Genomic DNA, 15,861 nt, shown 5'->3' with positions numbered 1-15,861 from the left:
GATTTAAAATGAACAGTTACATCATTCAACATCTCAGTGGTGTATTTTTGCTAATACCAACCTGAGCTTATATATTTTTTTTTTTCTCTTTGCAGGAATCTAGTTACAGCTATAGCAGCAAATCTCCAATGGGTGAAAATCATGGAAACTCGTATACATCAGGTGTAAGGATAAAGGAGGAACCTATGGATGAAGATTATGAACGGGCCCTGGCACCTGCTTCCACCGTTGTAGAGAAAGTCAAAGAGGAGCCTGATAACTCAGAGGTAAGAATATCAAGTAACCTTATCTCTTAATTCTTATATGCCTTGTTGTAGACCTTACAGTGGGGAAAATAATTATTTGATCCCTTGCAGGTTTTGTAAGTTTGCCAACTTGCAAAGAAATGAAGGGTCTATGATTTTTATCAGGTACCGTATTTGCCGGCGTATAAGACGACTGGGCATATGACGACCCCCTAATTTTCCTAATGCCCCACTGTGCCATTACATTACATGCCCCACTGTGCCATTACATTGCATACCCCACTGTGCCATTACATTACATGCCCCACTGTGCCATCACATTACATGCCCCCACTGTGCCATCACATTACATGCCCCCACTGTGCCATCACATTACATGCCCCCACTGTGCCATCACATTACATGCCATCACATTACATGCCCCCACTGTGCCATCACTTGCCCCCACTGTGCCATCACTTGCCCCCGCTGTGCCATCACTTGCCCCCGCTGTGCCATCACTTGCCCCCGCTGTGCCATCACTTGCCCCCGCTGTGCCATCACTTGCCCCCGCTGTGCCATCACTTGCCCCCGCTGTGCCATCACTTGCCCCCGCTGTGCCATCACTTGCCCCCGCTGTGCCATCACTTGCCCCCGCTTTCCCCCCCACTGTGCCATCACTCACGTTTTGCAGCTTCTGGCTTCCAGGCCGGTGACAGTCTCCGTCTGCTGCGAGCGTCCATGATTTGAAAGCCGCGCCTTCTTCTCAGACTGTCCTGTGATAGGCGGAACACAAATCTTCCCAGCAGCGCCTCTGTTCTGTGTTCCGCCTATCACGGATGTCCTCTCGTTCGAGGATGAGAAGGCTTCTCCGTGCTCTCTGGTGCTTCCTGCATTCTGCCGGGCTCTGCTATCTTCTTGCCGCTCTTTTACTAGCGGCGGCCCGGTCTTCCCCGACAGCTTCTTCCCTCTTCTCTTATCCTGATGTTGACACGACGATCTGTCCTGTTGTAATGCGTGTGTGCGGTGCGCAATGATTTATATAGGCATGGAGTGGTGGCGATGTCACCCCGTCCCATAGGACGTCACAGTCCCGTAGTAAAACAGCTGCAAGAAGATGGCGTAGCCCGGGAGAAGGCACCGGAGAGTCGGAAGAAGACCCCCCAGAGATGCCTAACAAATTACTTTTAAAAACCTGTGCATGGGGTACCCCATACTCATTCACATAGGGTGGGGGGCTGGGATCTGGGCTCTCCCAGATTCCGATAAGCCCCCCGCCCGCAGACCCCGACAACCAACGGCCAGGGTTGTCGGGAAGGGGCCCTTATCATCATCAACATGGGGGCAAGGTGCTTTGGGGTGGGGGGGCGCAGGGCCCTGCCCCAAAGTACCCACCCACCATGTTGTGGGCATGCAGCCTGGTACGGCTCAGGAGGGGGGGGCGCTCGCTCGTCCCCACCCCCTTTCCTGACCGGCAGGGCTGGTGCTCAGATAAGGGTCTGGTATGCATTTTGTGGGGGGAACCCACGCCGTTTTTTCCGCGTGGGTTCCCCTTAAAACCCTTACCAGACCGATGAGCCCGGAATGCCAATGAAGGGGGAACCCATGCCTTTTTTTCTTTTTTTAAATATTGGCGTGGAGTTCCCCCTCTAATTTTTAGGGGATCAAAGTCTCGTCCCTGCTCATTGAAGTCGTACTTCAAGTCGGATCCACAGTCTTGTTAAAACCGCAGCCCCGAATCGTGGTAAAAACGTGCGACTTTGAAGTCGCATGAGTGTGAAAGGGGCCTATTGGTGGAGAACCCCCTGTTGGCAAGCACAGAGGTTAGATGTTTTCTGTAGTTGGTGACCATGTTTGCACACATCTCAGAAGGGACTTTTTCCCAATCCTTCTGAATCATTTAGATGTAAAAAGTATAGACCCTTCATTTCTTTGTAAGTGGACAAACTTACAAAATCTGCAGGGGATCAAATATTTTCCCCACTGTATATACCATTATCACGGACAACTACATACGACCACAACAGAAATAATCAGAAGGCAAATCACTTAATATGGACCGTCTTTGGCTTGGCTGGTCTGCTATCCAATCAGTTTTATTTCCTGGCTGGTGATAACTGGTATGAACACATTTAACATAAAACTGAGATTAGTTTGAACAGATACTTTGGACCAGCTTGGCTCAAGCAAAATAAAAATGCAAAGCTTTTCCTGAGTGGCTGAGTTGCAGGAGCAAGTGACTCTGTATTTAGTGCACAGAGTGGAAGTTGCATGACCACTCTCCAGAAGAGCACAATACTTACTGTAATGTATTGTAGGCTACACCAGTGAATTGCAGCTTCAGCATCAACCACGTGAAGTTTGCATCTGCATAATTTGAGCCAAATTGTCCCAGTGTAAATCTTAAAACTAATCCCATTACAGGCAGTCCCTGGGTTACAAACATCAGATGACTCTTGCTTGCTTACAAATGGAGGGAGATAACAGGAAGTAAGAGGAATTCTACCCATTTGAAAAGGGAAATTCACTCCTGTAAGAGTCCTCATGGGGGGATAAGGGTCTCCATTGAAGCTTTATCACTAGGGCCGAAACAACTAATCGATCGACAACTAATCGATTATGAAATTTATCGATTACAATTTTCATAATCGATTAATCGGCCAGTAACATAATGGGGTTAAAAAAAAAACTAAAATGAGCCCTTTATAGTACAAAAAAGGCAAATCGCTACTGTAAATATTACTTTCACTGTCCCACAGTAAAAAAAAAACCTTACGATAGCGATTATTTGCTCTTTTTGTACTTTGTGCTATTTTTGTTTTTTTAACCTCATTCTGTTATTAAACATCTCAGGCCTGGGTTCACACCTTTTTTTGCAGAAACGCACTACAGTTCATTTACATGTTTTCCTATGGGACACGTTCACATCCATGATTTTTTTTTTCAGCTGCTGCGTATTTGGCAAGGGCAAGGACTTTTTAACGCAAAACGGTTCTATTTTGTTTTTTTGGTTCAATATACTTCAATGGAGAAGCTGCAGAAAAGCACGTAATGTGTTTTTGCAGCAATTTGTGTTTTGTAATATGCCCAACAACAAAATTTAAAAATGCAATTTTTTTTTTAAGGCTATTCGATTAATCGAAACAATAATCGGCCAACTAATCGATTATGAAAATAATCGTTAGTTGCAGCCCTATTTATCACCAATCTTTGTTTCCACAACATCCCAACATTTTCAAAATCCAGTTGTCAAAGGGACAGAAAGTAGGTTGAAATCTTCTGGACAGGGACATGGACAGCAAAACAAATGTTACAGAGGAGGCTAACACTTTTTATTTATTTATTTTTATATATATATAATATCTCTCTCTTGTACTGCTTACTATTTACCTCTCTCTTTTTCTCTTCTTCTTCATTTCTGTAAATTATGCAATACATAGTTTAGTTGCGTAAGGTGGTAATTGGCGTCACAACAGTTAGTGACAGACTTATCCTCTTACTCTGAAGCAGTCCTATACATAATATGTTAAATATCAGAGACACGTACTGACTAGAGATCAGCCAAACACCCCCCCCCCCCCCGTTCGGTTCGCACCAGAACCTTCGAACGGACTGACCGTGCGAACATTTAGAACCCCCATTGACGTCTATGGGACTCGAACGTTCGAATTCAGAAGTGCTAATTTTAAAGTCTAACATGCAAGTTATTGTCGTAAAACGTGTTTGAGAACCCGGGTCTTGCCCCAGGGAACATATATCAATGGAAAAAAAAGTTTTAAAAACGGTCGTTTTTTCTGGAGCAGTGATTTTAATGATGCTTAAAGTGAAAAAAAGAAAAAGAAAAATTCCTTTAAATATCGTACCTGCTGGGTGTCTATAGTATGCCTGTGAACTGGCACGTGTTTAGAACTGTCCCTGCACAAAATGAGATCACTATAAGAAAAAAGTAATTTAAAACTGCTTGCGGCTTTAATGTAATGTCTGGTCCCTGCAATCTGGATGAAAATCATTGAGAAAAATAGCACAGACAGTACACACACCACGTACCTTTAGGTGCACACTGCAGAGGACCCAGGCAGCACACACACCACGTAGCTTTAGGTGCACACTGCAGAGGACACAGGCAGTACACACCACGTAGCTTTAGGTGCACACTGCAGAGGACACAGGCAGTACACTACGTGAGAATACTGCAGCTAGCACAATCGCTTGCCTGCCTGTAAATTAGGAAGAGCGGATCTAGCTAAACTATACAGTGTATAAATATATATACAACACCTGGGATGCATATATGTTTTTTGCAAGCTGTGATTGGCCAAGCATGCAGGTCATAGTGCATGCTTGGCCAATCATCAGCCAGCAATGCACTGAGATGCCGCAGTGAATTATGGGCCGTGACACGCCACTCGAATTTGGCGCAAACAGCCCAAAACTTTCGTAATTTGGCGAACGATCGAACATACGATGTTTGAGTGGAACATGAAGCTCATCCCTAGTACTGACACTGATCCCAGCACTCAATCTAAATGGGTAAACTGCTTTTTAGCCGCTATTATAAAAAATATGTATATCAAAAAATATGCCTTAATGAAAATCAAAACATTAACAGCGTTTGTTCAAATATTCATAAATATTCAGCGGTAAATATTTCCTACCGAGCAGTATAAAATTGTTCACGCGCTTCTGACTGACGTGTAAAAATGCATGAGTTTCTAGACAGACAGATAAATCTATCGGTGAACAAAATAATGCATGCAAGGAGTATTATTTCAAAAAGACTAGTCTTCCAATGAAACAAAAGTCCATGCAATCAAGATTGGATGATGTATTGTGCCTTAAGTCCAATAATCAATCTTGTGTGAAGAATATTAAACTTCTACACCATCACCGATCCACCTCGTGAACACCCCTTTGTGCTTCTACTCACCAGAGGCAAGTACAACTAGGGCCTATAGATTCCTCTCAAGGGGTAAGGCTTTAGCTCCTCCTTGGATATTCAGCAAACTTTCACAGTAACTGTTCAAAAAGGTAGATCCTAGCATGTAAAAATACAAGGGGATACTCTCCATAGTGTAAAACCATTTTTCTCTGATCGTCTATGGACGGACCCAGCCTCTTAATTCTTGACAAGTGGGTTATGTTCCCTGTTTACAGGAGAGCACTAGGCAGAAACATGTTGGATATTCATATACAGTGCCTTGCGAAAGTATTCGCCCCCTTGAACTTTGCGACCTTTTGCCACATTTCAGGCTTCAAACATAAAGATATAAAACTGTAATTTTTTTTGAAGAATCAACAAGTGGGACACAATCATGAAGTGGTACGAAATTTATTGGATATTTCAAACTTTTTTAACAAATAAAAAAACTGAAAAATTGGGCGTGCAAAATTATTCAGCCCCCTTAAGTTAATACGTTGTAGCGCCACCTTTTGCTGCGATTACAGCTGTAAGTCGCTTGGGGTATGTCTCTATCAGTTTTGCAAATCGAGAGACTGACATTTTTGCCCATTCCTCCTTGCAAAACAGCTCGAGCTCAGCGAGGTTGGATGGAGAGTGTTTGTGAACAGCAGTTTTCAGTTCTTTCCACAGATTCTCGATTGGATTCAGGTCTGGACTTTGACTTGGCCATTCTAACACCTGGATATGTTTATTTGTGAACCATTCCATTGTAGATTTTGCTTTATGTTTTGGATCATTGTCTTGTTGGAAGACAAATCTCCGTCCCAGTCTCAGGTCTTTTGCAGACTCCATCAGGTTTTCTTCCAGAATGGTCCTGTATTTGGCTCCATCCATCTTCCCATCAATTTTAACTATCTTCCCTGGTCCCTGCTGAAGAAAAGCGGGCCCAAACCATGATGCTGCCACCACCATGTTTGACAGTGGGGATGGTGTGTTCAGGGTGATGAGCTGTGTTTCTTTTACGCCAAACATAACGTTTTGCATTGTTGCCAAAAAGTTCGATTTTGGTTTCATCTTACCAGAGCACCTTCTTCCACATGTTTGGTGTGGCTTGTGGCAAACTTTAAACAACACTTTTTATGGATATTTTTAAGAAATGGCTTTCTTCTTGCCACTCTTCCATAAAGGTCAGATTTGTGCAGTATACAACTGATTGTTGTCCTATGGACAGAGTCTCCCACCTCAGCTGTAGATCTCTGCAGTTCATCCAGAATGATCATGGGCCTTTTGGCTGCATCTCTGATCAGTCTTCTCCTTGTATGAGCTGAAAGTTTAGAGGGACGGCCAGGTCTTCATAGATTTGCAGTGGTCTGATACGCCTTCCATTTCAATATTATCGCTTGCACAGTGCTCCTTGGGATGTTTAAAGCTTGGGAAATCTTTTTGTATCCAAATGCGGCTTTAAACTTCTTCACAACAGTATCTCGGACCTGCCTGGCGTGTTCCTTGTTCTTCATGATGCTCTCTGCGCTTTAAATGGACCTCTGAGACTATCACAGTGCAGGTGCATTTACACAGAGACTTGATTACACACAGGTGGATTCTATTTATCATCATTAGTCATTTAGGTCAACATTGGATCATTCAGAGATCCTCACTGAACTTCTGGAGAGAGTTTGCTGCACTGAAAGTAAAGGGGCTGAATAATTTTGCACGCCCAATTTTTCAGTTTTTTATTTGTTTGAAATATCCAATAAATTTCGTTCCACTTCAGGATTGTGTCCCACTTGTTGTTGATTCTTCAAAAAAAATTAGTTTTATATCTTTGTTTGAAGCCTGAAATGTGGCAAAAGGTCGCAAAGTTCAAGGGGGCAGAATACTTTCACAAGGCACTGTACATGTCATTTTAAATAGAGTTGAACAGCCTCGCCCAGGGGGTGGTCCCTCCGGACATAACCCACCTTCCTGCAGCATGCAGCCTCAGTTTCGTTCTGCCTAGCAAAGGTGAAGGACGTATGGCTCCCTTTGGGCCCAGCGCCCTGAGGAAAAGTTTTTATTTTATTTTTGTCTTTTTGACTTTTTTGTCGGCTGAGAGACAGGCTGGACATTATAGATCCTTGTAGTCTTCTCAGTCTGGCCAGCGAGCAAAGAGAACACCTTTGCAAAGAGGCTAAGCAGTCTCCTCCGGTGTGGTGAGTCCCCTGGGTAACCCCCCCCCTTTCCCGATCAGCGCAGCAGGAGTGGTGGGTTTTTGTTCAGGTCTGAACTGGGCCCTGTGAGTTTTCCTTATAATGGAGTCAGTATCTGGTCCTTCTTCCCCAAACATGACAGAGGCGGCAGCTGGTACTTCTGCACCAGCTCTTACGATAGACACTTTGTCGGCAGTCCTGGAAACCTTTGTTCGGCGTGCGGAGGTAAGGGGGGTTAAAAGCCCCCCCTCCCTCCGCTATCCCCTGGGGAATGCTCAGATTCAGACCAGGACCCGGCTGCGGCTCAGGTACCTGGTTCTGTTTTATCTGAAGACGTGGACCAGGACCTTCCTTGTGAGGAAGACACATTAACTGGGTCGGGGCATGATAAGGCACTTGTCGAGCTTATCAATGCTGTAAGGGACTCCCTTAAGCTGGATAGTGCAGCTGAGGTATCCGCTGAGGGCTTGGTCTCTTTTGGTTCACACAAATCAGACCGCTGTGTGAAGGTTTTTCCTTATGTACCCTTCTTTGATAAATTCATTGATGCGGAATGGGAAAAACCGCAGAAGGCTTTTGTAGTCCCTCACCGCCTGGCGGTTCGGTATCCCTTTGAGGAGAACCTTTTTAAAAAAATGGACTTCTCCTCCGGTGGTTGACCCTCCGGTTTCCCGGTTAAATAAGGTAACCACTCTTCCTGTAGAGGGAACCATTGATTTTAAGGATCAGACTGATAGATCCAAAGCACTGACCCGCTGCATGTTTACCATGCTGGGGTCTGCCTTGCGGCCTATTGTGGCCACTACCCTGGTGTCTCAGACACTTACTGAATGGGCAAAGGTTTTGCGCCAGACTGCAGAGGAGAACCGACTCCCATCCAAAGTTAATAGACTGGCTGACCAGCTGGTCCAGGGCCTTGTCTATGTCTGTGATGCTTCACTAGATGCAGCACCCTTGTTTTTCAGGGCTTCTGTTTCGGCGGTGGTTTTACGCTGCCTGCTTTGGCTGAAATGATGGTCTGCGGACCAGGCCTCTAAAAAAGCCCTGGCGGATTTACCCTTTAAAGGTGGGAGGCTTTTTGGGTCTTCACTGGATGACATTATCATGGACGTCACGGGAGGGAAGAGCACTCTCCTCCCTCAGTCCTCCAAGAGGAAGGAACCCGGCCGTTAGCCGGGTCCTTCCTTTCCCACACAGAAGCGATTATTTCGTCAGTCAGGGCCCGCGGGTAAACCCTCCCAGGCCGCCAAGGCTTCAGCTGGGGGACAGAAACGTCCCTGGGTGCGTAAGCTGAACAAGCCGGCACCCAAGCCCGCCGCTGCATGAAGGCCTGTCACCGCCCGACTCATGGGTGGGGAGACGGCTTTGCAGATTCACGACTCTGTGAACCTCTCTGCTCTCCGATCAATGGGTCTGCGAGGTGGTCTCTTTGGGGTACAAGATAGTTTCTTTCCTTCGGGTCTCCCTCTCCTACCGGCTCGTCAGGCTGCCCTGTTAGGGGCAGTAAAGGACTTGCTAAGTTGCAGAGTAATTTTACCCTTTCCGCAGGACGAGAGGTTTCAGGGATTTTATTCGAATCTGTTTGTGGTCCCGAAGGAGGATGGGGTCCGTCCGATCCTGGACCTCAAGGCTCTGAATGCCTTTGTTAAAGTAAAGAAGTTCAGTATGGAATCCCTTTGCTTGGTGGTAGCTGCGCTCCACCCGGGGGACTTTCTGGCGTCCTTGGACATCAAGAACACATACTTGCATGTCCCAATCTGCGCAAGTCACCAGAGGTTTCTGAGTTTTGCGATCGGGGAGGACCACTGTCAGTTTGTGGCCCTGCCTTTTGGCCTGGCGGCAGCACCAAGAGTTTTTACCAAGGTGATCCTAGCTTTGCTGAGACACCGAGGCATTGCCATCGTGGGCTACTTAGACGATCTTCTTCTGAGAGCAGCTTCTGGCTCAGAATTAGAGGAGGACGTGTCTATAACCAGCCAGACCCTCCAAGAATTTGGGTGGGTGGTGAACGTTCAGAAGTCAGTTTCTGATTCCGACTTGGCGTTTGGAATATCTGGGGTTGATTCTGGACTCCTCGGAAGCGAGGGTCTTTCTACCCTTGAAAAAATTGCAGACGCTCCAGTCTGCAGTCAGTGTTGGCGTCCCGCAAATGGTTGTCTCTCCGCTTTTGCATGCGAGTTCTGGGCCTCATGGTGGCCTAGTTCGAGGCTGTACCATATGCCCAGTTCCACACTCGAGTACTACAGAGGGAGATCCTGTCAAAGTGGAACAGATCTCCATTGTCGCTGGATCATCAGATTCAGGTCAGCCACCTAGTCAGGGCCTCTCTGAATTGGTGGCTGAGATCCCCGGCTCTTCGGTCAGGGAAGTCTTTTCTCCCCTTTCAGTGGACGGTGGTTACGATGGGCGCCAGCCTCACGGGCTGGGGGGGGGGCGTCTGGGGGGTCCAGTTGGCCCAGGGTCGTTGGACTCTAGAACAGTGGTCATCAACCCTGCCCTACTAACAGGCCAGGTTTGCAAGATAACTGAAATACATCACAGGTGATATCATTTGCTGCTCAGTGATTGCAGTATTCTAGACTGCATCTCCCCATGGTAATACATAAAACCTGGCCTGTTAGTGGGCCCTGTAGGGCAGGGTTGATGACCACTGCTCTAGAAGAATCCCGTCTGCCGATCAATGTCTTGGAATTTCGAGCGATCAGGCTATGCCTCTCCTCGTGGTCAAGGAGGCTGCAAGACCGCCCGACCAGGATCCAGTTTGACAACGCCACGGCGGTGGCTTATATCAACCATCAGGGGGGAACTCAGAGCTCGGATGCAGCGTCCGAGGTTGCTCACATCCTAAGGTGGGCGGAAAGAAGTGTGCCGGCTCTGTCGGCCGTCTACATTCCAGGCGTGGAGAACTGGCAGGCAGACTACCTGATTTGCCAAATGCTGGACCAGGGAGAATGGTCATTGCATCCGGAGGTGTTTCAACGCCTTTGCAGGAGATGGGGGAACACCGGATGTGGCCAGGTCCAGGGATCCCTGGGCGGACACGTCAGACGCGTTGGTAGTTGGGGTCAGTATCGATTAATTTATGCCTTTCCCCCATTGAAGTTGTTTCCTTGGCTGCTCCACAGAGTGGAGGCCGAGGGGATCCCGATGATTCTAATCGCCCCGGATTGGCCCCAGCGTCCTTGGCACGCCGATCTCGTGCGCCTAGTGACGGATGCGCCTTGGCGGCTGCCAATGTGGGAGGACCTTCTGTCTCAAGGTCCCATACTCAGTCCTGCTTTACAGTCGCTGGCTTTAACGACATGTCTTTTGAAAGCCAGGTTCTAAGGTATCGAGGTCTTTCTGACTGTCATTCCAACTATGTTGAGGGCACGGAAGTCTTCTTCTAGGAAGATTTACCATCGCACCTGAAAGGCCTACATCTCTGTGCGAAGAGATGGGTTGGCGTCCACGGACGTATTCGGTGTCCCGGCTCCTGCTGTTTTTACAGCGCAGTGTCAATCAGAAGCTTGCCTTAAGCACCGTTAAGGGTCAGATTTCAGCCTTGGCTGTGTTCTTTCAGCGGCCTTTGGCGGCCCATTCTCTGGTGGGTACCTTTTGTGCAGGGGGTTCGTCATATACTTCTTCCCCCTCTTAGACCACCTCTTTCCTCATGGGATTTGAATCTGGTGCTCCTTGGTTCTTCAGAAAACTCCCCTCGAGGACATCAGGGAGATTCTTCTCTTGACGCTTTCTCAGAAGGTGGCCTTTTTGGTGGCCATTACGTCTGTCAGAAGGGTTTCTGAGTTGACTGCCTTGTCCTGCAAGTCACCATACTTGGTCCTCCATAAGGATAAGGTGGTGTTACGCCCGCGACCTTCCTTTCTTCCGAAGGTGGTTTCGTCTTTTCACCTCAACGAGGACATCGTGCTTCCATCCTTGTGTCCTCGGCCGGCGCATGCTTAGGAGGTTGCACTTCATGCCTTAGACGTGGTACGTGCTCTACGGGTGTACCTGTCGGCTACGGCTCAGTTTCGGAGGTCTGACTCACTTTTTGTGTCGGTATCCGGTCCACAAAAGGGCCTAGCGGTCTCGTCGGCCACCATTTCTTGGTGGATCATACAGACACTCATACAGGCCTATGCTCTTAGGGGGCGGCCGCCCCCCCCCCCCTTTCCAGTCACGGCACATTCGACCAGGGCAATTGGTGCTTCCTGGGCTTTCCGACATCAGGCGCCAGTCTCACAGGTGTGTAAAGCGCCGACTTGGTCGTCCGTTCACACTTTTTCCAAATTTTACAAGGTTGATGTGAGTGCATCTTCGGATGCTTCCTTCGGCCGCTTTTGCAGGCTTCTGTTTAAAGTTGCATCTCCTCCGTTAAGGAGATCTGCCTGTTTGGGATGAAGTTGTGTATTTTTTACCTTTGCTGTTCCCACCCCTCATTTTTTGACACTGCTTGGGGAAGTCCCACTTGTCAAGAATTAAGAGGCTGTGTCTGTCCATGGACGATCAGAGAAAATAGTATTTTTTGTACTCCCCGTAAAATCCTTTTCTCTGTCGTCCATAGACGGACACAGCCCCCACCCCTCCTTTTTAGGTTTGTACTGCTTGTTACGAACTGAGGCTGCATGCTGCAGGGAGGTGGGTTATGTCCGGAGGGAGGGACATAAATATCTAACATGTTTCTGCCTAGTCCTCTCCTGTAAACAGGGAACATAACCCACTTGTCAAGAATTAAGGGGCTGTGTCTGTCCATGGACGACAGAGAAAAGGATTTTACGGTAAGTACAAAAAATCCTATTGTAAAATCCCCAAAAAAAAAACTGCTTACAAGTTATGCTTACAAGAGTAAGTTAAAATGGCATGTCGGAGCACAGCACTGCATCAAGCTCGCCACCTCCTGGAGATAGATGAGTCCCAGGATGATGCTAGCTGTGCCAGACAGGTGAGCAGCGTGGTCACATATTGACGCGTTTCGTGATTAAGTCTTCAGAAGACTCAGGTGGTGATCTTGATGCAGTGCTCAGACATGCCATTTTAACTTTTACTCTTGTAAGCACATCTTGTAAGCTGGGGGTTTTTGGATCTCAATAAATGGTTTTACACTATGGAGAGTATCCCCTTGTATTTTTACATGCTATGATCTACCTTTTTGAACAGTTACTGTGAAAGTTTGCTGAATATCCAAGGTGGGAGCTAGGACCCCTTGAGAGGAATCTATAGGCCCTAGTTGTACTTGCCTCTGGTGATTAGAAGCCCAAAAGGGTGTTCACGAGGTGGATCGGTGATGGTGTAGAAGCTTAATATTCTTCACACGAGATTGATTCTTGGATTTAAGGCACAATACATCATCCAATCTTGATTCCATGGACTTATTGTTTCATTGGAAGAATAGTCTTTTTGAAATAATACTCCTTGCATGCATTGTTTTTTTCACTGATAGATTTGTCTGTCTAGAAACTCATGCATTTTTACACGTCGGTGTGAAGCGCGTGAACAATTTTATACTGCTCGGTAGGAAATATTTACCACTGAACATTTATAAATATTTGAACAAGCACTGTTAATGTTTTGATTTTCATCCAGGCTTAGTCCGATACATGAACTCACCTGGGGTTCACTTTTCTTTTATACACCATGTTTGCTTTCTCACTTTTATACCCTATGGATCAGATTTCTTTGACTTGGACATTGTATTCCTGATAGTACCGTGTACTATTTGTGACCTATTTGCAATGTTAAATCATGCTTCGAATATTTCACTTATTTGCATTTTTATCAAAGCATATCTATCTCACAATAACTTTCCTTCCCTTTTTGTTATGGTCTATCATGTACTATCTGTATATGTGAAAAATGTGTTGATAAACTCGGGTTAAACCTAAATTATAATGTATAGTAGCTAGGGTTGTCCCGATACCAGTATCGGTATTGGGACCGATACCGAGTATTAGCGGGAGTACTCGTACCGCCACCAACGCCACCGCCACAACGTTAATCACCGCAGCGCGGGGAACATTACAGACAGCTTTCGTTTTGAATAGCTGTTTTCGCCGCCACGCATAGACACTCCCCCTTGGACGGATCTGTCCAATCGGGAAAACAGCTGTTCAAACGAACGCTGTCTGTAATGTTCCCGCGCCGCGGTGATTAACAGTAGGTGGATATACGGGGGACATGGCTGGATATACGGGGGACATGGCTGCAATATGTGGGGGACATGGCTGCATATGTGGGGGGACATGGCTGCATTTGGGGACACATTTAAAAAAAGTATCGGTATTCGGTATCGGCGAGTACATAAAAAAAAGTATCGGTACTTGTACTCAGTCCTAAAAAAGTGGTATCGGGACAACCCTAATAGTAGCAGTAAATTCGCACTGCTCTGCTTGTATAGTTGCAGTATGCATTAGTTCACTTTATTGAGTAATAGAATATAATGCTGCATCTTTCTTGGTAGGGTATACCTTTTTAATAGGATTTATAAAGGGATATGGTGGAATGAAAGTTTAAGTAGAAAAACCTTCACATTATTATTTTTTTCTTCTATTCCTCACAGGAATATTCCCAGCAGCCGAAAGTTTCTGATGGGGAACTGAAGATCAGTGCCGTGTTTTCAGTCAGTGGCAGCCCCCTAGGTGAGTGTTTTATTTTTTTGAGTGTGCGAACGTGTCGAGATATTTTATTTATTTTTATATTTCACCCGCCCCCCCCCCCCCTTCCCAAAGTGAATTCTTTATTAGAAGTTAAACCAGTTGTCCTGTGGTGTACCGTGTTCAGCTTTACCTTTTTTTTTTTTTTTTTCTTTCTTTTTTAAAGCCCCTCAGCTCTCGAGTGGAATACAGACTCCACTAAGTTCTCCAGGTTTGAATAAGTCTCTTCCTGCAGTTCCGGCTGTTCCTGCCGTTCCAGCTGTTCCTGCAGTTCCGGCTGTTCCAGCAGTCCCTGCTGTTCCTGCAGTCCCCACAACCGCTGTCAGGGTTTCCTGTTCAGGCTGCAAAAAGATTCTTCAAAAAGGACAGACAGCATACCAACGTAAGGGGTCTACACAGCTTTTCTGTTCCACCCTTTGCCTTACTGGCTACAATGTACCCCCCGCCCGCCCACCCATGCCTGCTACCACCAGGAAAACATGTTCCAGCTGCTCAAAGTAAGTTGTATTTAAGTTTTTAAGGTACAGATGGGAGAAAAAAACGTTTTTAAACATTACAATCTGTTTCATTTGTAATGAAATTAAGATTCTGAGAAGCCGTAAACAACTAAAAGAACAGTTCAGATTCTAGGATCAGATGGTAGAAGAAAGGGGGTGGAAAAGGAAATGGGTAGCAGACTATTTCGGAGGGGGGGGGGGTATGCCACCTCGGCTGATTTCCACCCTGTATTATGTAATTATTATTTTTCTTAAGCCCTATACACACTGTATTAGATTTTCTGCAGATTTTTGTCTTCAGATTTACCAAAACCATGTAGTGCAAGGGCCTGTCTGATTGCATACAAATTGAAACTCTTATTAAAATGGTTTTGGTAAGTCAAACAGTTTCAATTTGTATGCAATCAGACAAGCCCTTGCACTACATGGTTTTGCTAAATCTGAAGACAAAAATCTGCAAAAAATCTAATAGTGTGTATAGGGCTTAAGAAAAATCTGCAGAAAATCTAATGGTGTGTATGGGGCTTTACAGTATTGGGCTTACAGAAGAATTAAAAATGAGTCTGTGCTCAGATCTTAACAGCAGTAGCTGTGTTCACACCTGCAGCGATTGTGTGTGAGATCGGCCCTGGACGTAGGCTGTCGGCGTCCCAGGCCAATCACTGGTATGTGATCGTCACCTGAGCCATTACATGTAATTGGCACAGTTTTCTGCGAAAGCTGGCAGCCTCCCACTGCTTTTAGTGGGGCTGTCTCCCATAGCTAATCGCAGGAACCCACCACTGGGGTTCTCCCATATAATCAGAGAATGGGTGCGTTCACAGGTGTGAATGCACCCGAATACTTTTGACTCTGTATGGAATTCTGTAGATTAAAAGTTGTGATACTATGTAATAATCCATATTGTCAAGGAACCCGCTGTTTACTGGTATTCACTCTATACTTTACTTTATACAGTAACCGGTGCATTTTTATAGCACTGATCGCTGTATAAATGTCAATGGTCCCAAAAATGTGTCAAAAAGTGTCCGATATGTTCGCCGCAATGTCCAGTCACAATAAAAATTTGCAGATCGCCACCATTACTAGTAAAAAAAAATCAATGTGCTTATTGCGATTTAGAATTTATTTTTTTATTTTATTTTTTAACCAAAATTATGTAGACGAAAACATATCGGCCTGAACTGAGGAAAAAGTAAAAATACGGTTGTGTTTTTTTTTTTTTCAAACGTGTCATTCTTTTGTTTATAGCGCAAAAAATAAAAGGTGATCAAATAAATAAAGCTCTATTTGTGGGGGAAACAATGATTTAATTTGGGTACAGTTTTGCATGATCGCGCAATTGTCATTCTAAATGTTACAGCACTGAAAATTGGCCTGGGCCGGAAGGGGGTAAAAATGCCCTGTATTGAAGTGGTT

The 15,861-nt window shown here is 45.8% G+C and overlaps 1 protein-coding gene across 3 annotated transcripts in view; it reads left to right on the top strand.

Moving 5' to 3' along the window:
• The window catches only part of ZMYM4 (zinc finger MYM-type containing 4), a 142,862-nt gene that overhangs the window by 34,844 nt on the left and 92,157 nt on the right, over positions 1–15,861 (top strand). For all 3 annotated transcript variants that reach the window (XM_040337306.1, XM_040337305.1, XM_040337307.1), the window contains exons 4-6: positions 96–266; positions 13,852–13,930; positions 14,112–14,442. In XM_040337306.1, the coding sequence (XP_040193240.1) occupies positions 96–266; positions 13,852–13,930; positions 14,112–14,442 (581 nt within the window). The remainder of the gene's footprint in view (positions 1–95; positions 267–13,851; positions 13,931–14,111; positions 14,443–15,861) is intronic.

The sequence above is a fragment of the Rana temporaria genome, chromosome 2 (assembly GCF_905171775.1).
Source record: "Rana temporaria chromosome 2, aRanTem1.1, whole genome shotgun sequence".
Taxonomy (NCBI): Eukaryota; Metazoa; Chordata; class Amphibia; order Anura; family Ranidae; genus Rana; species Rana temporaria.
The sequence above is the reverse complement of the archived record's forward strand: the minus strand, read 5'-3'. Positions and strand labels throughout refer to the sequence as shown.